This window comes from Lycium ferocissimum, chromosome 3, assembly GCF_029784015.1.
Source record: "Lycium ferocissimum isolate CSIRO_LF1 chromosome 3, AGI_CSIRO_Lferr_CH_V1, whole genome shotgun sequence".
In the NCBI taxonomy this organism is placed as follows: Eukaryota; Viridiplantae; Streptophyta; class Magnoliopsida; order Solanales; family Solanaceae; genus Lycium; species Lycium ferocissimum.
This window is the reverse complement of record NC_081344.1, coordinates 22,783,402-22,791,731: the sequence shown is the minus strand read 5'-3', so window position 1 is coordinate 22,791,731 and position 8,330 is coordinate 22,783,402. Positions and strand designations below refer to the sequence as shown.

The 8,330-nt window shown below is 36.5% G+C and overlaps 2 protein-coding genes across 2 annotated transcripts in view; both read left to right on the top strand.

Annotated features, from left to right (window-relative positions):
* The window catches only part of LOC132048785 (uncharacterized), a 63,906-nt gene extending 58,238 nt beyond the window's left edge, over positions 1-5,668 (top strand). Inside the window, exons 10-11 of the mRNA XM_059439467.1 lie at positions 4,934-5,020; positions 5,556-5,668. The gene's annotated coding sequence lies outside the window, so the exon portion shown is untranslated. The remainder of the gene's footprint in view (positions 1-4,933; positions 5,021-5,555) is intronic.
* LOC132048781 (uncharacterized) lies at positions 3,444-5,864 on the top strand. Its single transcript, XM_059439466.1, has 4 exons — positions 3,444-3,545; positions 3,729-3,809; positions 4,934-5,020; positions 5,556-5,864. The coding sequence occupies exons 1-4, from the start codon at positions 3,444-3,446 to the stop codon at positions 5,862-5,864; spliced, it is 579 nt and encodes a 192-aa protein (XP_059295449.1).
* Positions 5,865-8,330: the final 2,466 nt, after the last annotated feature.

Here is an 8,330-nt window from a genome sequence, read left to right as displayed (position 1 = left end):
CATTGAGGAAGAAGCAATCTTAGACAACTCAGGAGGAGGAGGAGGAGAGGGAGGAAATAAAAAGAAAAAAGAAAAAAACTATTCTTTGGGGCTCTTTACAAGTCTATATTGGATGAAACTCACTCTATGTGTCAACTCATCAAAAAGTGTCTAATTGGAATAAATTGCGAATAGTGTAGATTCTTAATAGGAATACCTTAAATTTATATGTCTAAATGAAAAATCGTGTCTCACGTGTTTTCGTACGTGTTCAGCCTTTACTATTCATGACAATGTAAATGTGTTAAGAGCAACGAATTTGAATATTCCCCATTTTGCAAATGTCAGCCAAAATTAAAGAACAAGTCAGTTGTACTGATGTGAAAATAATAAGAAAGGAATAGCATCAAGGGAGAAAAAGAAAGTTGAAAGGATTATGGTGACTGAACTTTTATTAATTAGGGCGCTAATTCCAGCTCGGAAGAATTACATTAAAAAAAATAAAAATGAAAACTCAATGGTTTTATTTGATTGGAACATAGAAAGACGGGTCAATTATATTAATTTTCCAAAATTGACCTGCCCTTTCCACTTTACAACACACCATTAGTAGGATATTTTTGTTATTACTTGGAAAAGAAAGACCTATTTTTGAAAACTGCTTACTTCTTTTCATCTTCAAAAAGTCTTGTGATCATAGAAACCCAAGAACTTGATGGAACTCAAGCTATGAAATTGCAACAAAAGAAAAGTGAAGAAAATTTTCCAAAATGGGTTTTCTCAGATATACACTTCACTTGATCGATTTCCTTGCTTGGTAAATTTATTTTCTTTCTCCATTATGTGTTGTTTGTTAAAAATGAAACTTGGGACATGAAATCTTGCCAAGTTGGCTTAAATAAACAAGACTTTAGCTTTATCTACCTTTTTTTTTTTCCCCAACACTATACGTATATGCATGAGTCTACATATTGGAGTATGTATATTGCATGTATTCATACTCTTGATTTTTGGTCTACCGTATTTGCAGGCCGGTACTTGCTCTGGTCTATCCTCTGTAAGTGTACTCATTAACTTTCCTTTGTCCTTTACAAGTCTATTTTGCACATAGTATGTGATGTTACAACGGTAGGATAAGTGAACAACCGATAGTTGAGGTGTGTTTTGCTACTCCCTCTGTCCCAATCAGGGGCGGACCTACCTTATTAGGAGGGGGTTGCGTGTCCCCCCCAACCTCGGGAATACCCTGTACATATATGGTGTATATACCTTAAAGAATGTATATGTATTTAAAAGGACCCCTGAAAGATATCCATATCTTTTCGCATTTGGTTGTTGTGCCCTTGGTCCTTATATGACACCTAGGTTTGAGTCTCGCTTGCAGCACCTTTATTTCTATTTTTTGTTGAGTTTGTTTTGTTTTTGTTCTAAACCTATTTTCGTTTCTTCCAATTTTGAAGCTTATATTTTATACTACTTCTTTAACAATAACTTAGCATAATTATTAAGTTTTCAAAGAGTTGCACGCCAAACTTTTACATAATAAGTGACATATTTATATTAAGGCAGTGGTCATTGATGCCCCCTCTGCGTCAAAATTCTGGGTCCGCCTCTGGTCCCAATTTATGTGATACAGTTCGGATTTCGAGAGTCAAAACTTTTTATTTTGACTGTGAATTTAGAAATACAATCTTTAAGTATTTTGAGAAATAATTGAGATATTTAGACAATAGATAAAAAGTACCATAAGTTACAATAATAAACATTTTAAAATATTTAAACGGCGTACAAATAAATCGCGGTCAAAGATTTTCTTGTTTGACTCTCGAAATCCGAACTGTTTCACATAAATTGGGACGATAGAGGAAATAATTCGTTGGTGATTGTTTCGGTAGGAAACTCTCACACCGGATAGTTCAGATAGGAAACTAAAAACATAGTGATACTTGATGTGTGTTTTTGACCCTTATCTCTTTAAAATATTCCAACTTCTATTTTGTGTTGTCAACTATTACAATTACCATAAGTCACCTACTTTTATACCGACCAAATAAATAATCAAGTAAATGATTTCAAAGCGATTTTTTTGTTTTACTGTAAGCATTTTCCTCATACGACATTTCTTCATAGAAAATATTTTCTAATGAAACATTTTTCTCCATGCCAAATGCAGTGGCAGAGCCAAGAATTTGAAGGGATTAAAAAAAGTAAAAGTGTCCCATCTAAGATTTTATCCTATGTCGAGCTCGAGGGGATTCAACAATTTATATATATCAGAAAAGTTGTATTATCCTTTTATCTTAGTGTAATATTCAGGCGGAGGGAATTCAATTGAGGCCCCTTCACTAAAGGTAGCTACGCCCCTGGCCAAGTGCACCCTAAGGCATAACAAAGTTTCAATTATTGAATGCTTTCATTTCCAATTTTGGTTATACTGGTGTAGCATTTTTGCTTGTTACTGCTAACTTTTACCAATTCTTTTGTGGAACCGCAGATGTGCAACAATACGAGCGATTGAGGCTGGCTCCAAGTATCACATGAGGAAGCTAGTCGCATATTGGACCATTTTATCCTTTATTTCTCTGTTTGAGCACGTCTTTGAGAAACTTATTGAATGCTAATGTGCTGTACTCTTAGTTGGCTACATTAAAAGGGCCAAAAATTTGTGACCTTCATTTTACGTGTATTCCTTTCATAATCCTCTTTAAATCATATGGAAATAGGAGCTCTTTGAATTATTGACACTTTTTAATTAGATTAACTTCCAGTAAGCTCATTGGGCAAATTTTTTCTGTCTTGAAGAAAATAAGGGGCAAACTCAAAGACGTTAATGGTTAACAAACTTATGATATCCTCAATTAGTGGCCTTACCTTGTAGGCAGTTAGCTATTTGATACTAAACCCAACAGAACAAGTAAATGCTTCATATGCAAATTCTTGTGCTTGTACCCACTCATGTACTTACACTTTGTTTCTGGATCCATACCCTTATATTGACTCATTGAATTGTGACACAATCTTTTTCAAGTGAACCTCAAAAGTCAAATAATGCACTTCTTTCAGTTACTCGTCTATGTTGGTAATTATATGTCTGTTCTTGCTAGTGTTTATTCCCTTGGTGTTAAGTTGAGAATTTCCAGAGCTAGTTTGCTGAAGCATCTCGAGAAAATTTGTGCAACATGACATGAGAAACTACTCCTGTTGCATATACTAATATCTTTTCATTTTACTTTGGCAGGGTTCCTCTGTGGCCATATATAAAATTAATAACCATATGTTGGTTGGTGATACCGCAGTTTAACGGCGCGTGCTATCTTTATCAAAGCCTTATTCGTCCATGTTTTCTGCTTAAACTGCACGATAGTATCAGGCAGTTTAATGATTCTTATTATGTTTACCTACGCCTTCTATATTTGTGCGTGTCTGTCAACCTTCAAACTGTTACTGACTGGTTTAACAAGCCAATGGAGGATCCATCTCTCAAGAACGAAACATTCCTGGCTGTGGCAGAGAGGTATCTTGAAGAAAATGGCTCTGATGCTCTGGAGAAACTTATTGCAAACAAGGTATGTCAGACGTTACTTTCGCAAGGAGTAGCCAGTTCATTATCGAATTGGACACACTTGCTTTGATGTACATCAGTTAGTTACATAAAAGTCGAGACTGCTAATCCATATCAGTAGCCAAAAGTTAGATTGCCACCGTTACAGAAGCAAATGTATAACTACATATTCCACTGGATTTTATAGCAACTTCCTACTTATCATGATGAAGCAGGAAAGCTTACCCCCAGCCAGGTGCTTCAGCTGTTGTTTCTAGCTCCCTGTACTGTATTAAACAACTTTTGACTTCTTGTGCTGCTTCTTTATTGGCATTTTCATTCTAGAATGATTTGAAAGTTTCATCAGCAGTTGAATACAAGTTAAATGGTCTGCATATATGTGATATTGTTTGGTAATAATATACCCCCTATGGCGAGGCCCGGGTGATGGGCTGGGGACAGGGGGTAATTTACTATGTAAATTACGGTGCACGTGAACCCATGTCTGTCCGTAAAACTAGGTATCTTATGTATATATTTTCTTGAATTGATATAATGTTAGCTGCTGGCACCTGTGCTCCAAAAGGATGAATGCACTTGGTTGAATGTTGAGTTATTTACCTAGAGGATTAGGGATCAATTCCTACTTGCTACTTTTTTTATGCTACTGTTTTTCCTCTCCTTTTTTTTTTTTAAGTGGTGCACCAATGTTCTAGAAATCGTAGATCCGCCTATGGCCAGGGATGACGTAAGTCGGCGTCATGATCTAACACGAGCACACGCACTTGCTTGATGGGCTAGGTCAAGAAATAAAGTTGCATCCTTGCTATAGGCTATAGCTTTTGGGATGATGGTGAACGCTTGATCCTAACAAGTCGTATCAGAGGCACGATCATGAGTTTGATTCCTAGGAACAACATGGTGTGTGTGGCAAGCGTTTTTTTCTAGGGGAGGGGGTGGGTCGCTGGCTAACACCAACATCTTGCCTATAGCGAGGCCCAGGACGGAGTCATTATCGAACATGCAGTTGCTTAATGGTCTGGGTTAAGAAATAAAGTTACGTTTTTGGTACCAGCTATAGCTTTTGATGTAATTGTATGTGCTTGATCCTAACAATGTTATCATGCACTTATTTTGGAGATTTGCTTATTTCCAGCAAATTCGTGAATGCTTTGTTTGCATAGATGTTGTGTACCTTCAAACCCCTAAACTATTGTATGTACGTGAGAAGTAGGTTATTGTAATAAACATTATGCAGTTGTCAGTTTTCTCAAATAAAGTATCAAAAAGTCTGAATTTTCCTTTTGTTAACAACAGAACTAATTACTTGTTCGTTTGTGGTGAATTTATTTCTGTCTGTGCACATGCTTTCTTTCCTTAAAATCCCATAACAAACATATTACCTCCAATCAGAGAGAATGTGAAGGGAGTGGTTCTGTTTGGGAAGATATCAAAGTGATGGAGCATATGGCAAAACATGAAGCAGCTGAGACCAAACAGGTTATATTTCTTAACCCTTGAATTTCCATACTTCTTTTGGAATATTATGTGTTCACAAGTATTGCTCTAGATGCCTTGATAGATGAAACATTAAACAAGCTGCTATTCATGATTGATGACAAGAGGAGAGCTTGAGGTGAAGCTTACTGTATATGAAAACAAAAGTAGGCTCGTCCATCAAGCTAAATGGCAAGATGGCAAATAATAATGCACACTGAATCCAAATGCATTATCATTTAGGCCAAGAAGAAACCTTGTTTATGCTAAAATAATCGCCGAGCAACCTAAAAGTTAAACTGGTGCATTTTGTAAAATTAATCCTTTTTGAAGTTTGCATTCGTTTATAGATCTTAGTATGGCCTTGAGCCTCTGTTTCTCCTGTAAACATTTGAAGCCATTAGAAAAGGGAGATAATTAATGCTCTTAAATATTTTTAAACATCAGTACCACCTTTATTCTATCCTAGTTTTTGTGTTTCTGTATTCAAGCAAAAGTAATCTGTATACCAGCGATTAAGATATCTGTGCAACTGCAGGGATATCCAATTCAGATTGAGAAGAAAACGACAGGAGTGCAGATCAAGGAAATGGTAGTTCCAGCAGATGCTGAAGAGATTAAACTTCCAGAGATTACTTCTTCAAAGCAAGTTCAGACAGAGTGGACTTGTGCAGTATGCCAATTGACAACCACCTCAGAGCAAAACTTGAAGTCCCATCTTAACGGAAGGAAACATAAAGCAAGGTGTGAAGGGCTTGTTGCTCCCAAACGCAGACGCAAGTATAAGCGCGGTCGTATAAGTAATATAGGTTTTTTAAGTCCAGATATCGTATCCACAAAGACTTAGATTTTATACTGTTCAACTAATTCAAATTTCGTTGTAACTATTGAAGAAGGTGACAATCAAAGTGATTGTTATGACTAAACTAAAATTGAAAGTAAACAATTGAGTATGAATGTTTTTGTGACTGAGAAACTTGTGACGAAGACTGTAAGGTTTATCAGATGAGAGAAAGTTTCAGGGTCATGGCTTTCGACAATCCAGTTGATCTTTTGACAATTTTACCTATCTTATTTCCTGGGTTACTAGTTGACGGGTTAATTATAACTTTATGATATTCTCTCGAACTACTCACAAGCCTGTAGATGCTACTATAACGCCTATATCTCTATGGTCGCCAGAGGTAACAAGAACGCATTTATTTCTCCGTAACCAACTAAGTAGGGCTAAAGGATATATCTCTATCCTCAGTAGCGAAATGATTAAATCAAATAAACTCTATTTATTCTTATTACCTATGTGAATTCCCTCTTTCAAGTTCAACTCACACACTACAGATAGTGTCTAATTAGTGATCAAGTAATTAAACAATTAAGCACAAGAATAAATAAGCAACCCAAAATATGATAATTTAATTGATAGAAATTATCGTCAAACCAACTATCATGTCTTTCGCCACAACCCTAGAATTAAAGAAGTTTAGCTACTCATGATTCTAGATGAAGAACAAGAATCCATGAATCATCTAGGGTTGAAAAGAAGAAAAGAAAATAAACCTAGAGAGAGAAAGTAAAGATGATGGCTTACAAGTCTTAGCAAAAATCCCAACACGTCATTAATCCCTAATAAAACGTCTATTTATAGTCTAGGGTTAAAACTAAAATAATTCGACCAAATCCTAATCAAAATGGGAAAGCAGGACGCCTGCTCACATTATACCCGCGTAGCAGGTGGAACGCGGGTATCCTCTGAGTTTTCTGATTTGCTTTGGTCTGCAGTTGTTTTTCACGTCTACTACCCGCGACGTGGGTGTAACGTGTGTCTGCCTTCTACGCGATGCGGGCATAACGCGTATCTTCTTTCAGTTGTCCAAAACATCTTCTAAGTGTTGCGAGCACCTCTCGTTAACTCGTGCACACCGAATCACCTCCAAATTTATCCAAAATGCTCGGTTTCTCATCATTTGTCCTCATTGTACCTGAATACACAAAACATACCAATATAAGCAAGAATACAATGATTCCATCATAGAAAATGCGATTAAAGTACTAAGAACAAGAGGTAATGTGACGCTAAACATCGATATTTGTGCCAAATATCACCACTCCCCACATAGACTTTACTCATCCCCGAGTAAACACTTGCCATTGCCAACCTACCAAATTTCCCTACAAGCCATTGAAACAGGTCTGCTCAGGTTTCGGCTAATATCGCTTATTTAAAAAACACCTGATGAATCAAACATCGAGCAAATTCCTTCGAAAGACATTCCAAAGATCAAAAGAAATTCAGTTTAGCATAACAACAACCATAACCTTCTCAAGACACTTTGTTTTCAAAAATTATATGACTAACCGACACCACTTAAAACAAAACAATCATGCTACTTGAACAAGAATCCAATATTTCACCATCCTGTTGTCAACTATGTGCCCTCACAAGAAGAGAGTTGTCCATATATCTCACAAGACAAAACATTTTCATTTCAATGGACATGAATTTAACAATTACTCTCACTCTCAACAAAAGAATATCACATGCTAAATACGACATACCATAAGCTTGCCCGTAGTGCAACCGCTCCACTAATATAAGCACATCGAGCCATAGGATCAAGGAGCACTTAGAGGGTTGTAATGTAGGCTAGGGGACAGGTAGGAATTATTTGGATAATAGTGACTAACCTCCCTAAGCACTTTAATACATTCAACAAACATGTTTGGAAAACCTCCTTTGTCACCCAACTTCACAACCAACCAACCAATCCCCCCGAATCAATCCCAAGTTGATTATTTACAATTAAGCACCACTTTTTTTTTTTTTTTCAACAATGCAAGTTAGAGGGGAAATTTTATTCACAAGACTACTAACTATTTTTTTTTCTAGATCCCCAACTAACAAGCTAACTTTGCTTCATTTTAGGTGCACCAATAGACTTAACTCGATTTTAACCAACAAACACCATACTTTTTATCAACTCCCAACTCCAATTACATCATTTTATCATTAAAGTGCTCAAGGAGTATATTGGATCAAAAATAAGCTAACTAGAATGAAAGGGTAGGGCTTATAGATTGTTTATCAAAGAAAAAGGCTAAAGGCTCAACGGGGCTAACTAGGGTCACATGTGCATGCACGGGTTGGAAGGAACAAGTTAAAATTTAGACTAACAAAGAAATGCCTCTATCACTTTCTAATTTACAACATACTTCATTTCGTTTCACGAACATACGGGGCAAGTTCTAGACATCAAATACCAAGCATGGATAAATATCGAATCCTTACGCACACATGGCACACAAGCAACGCAAG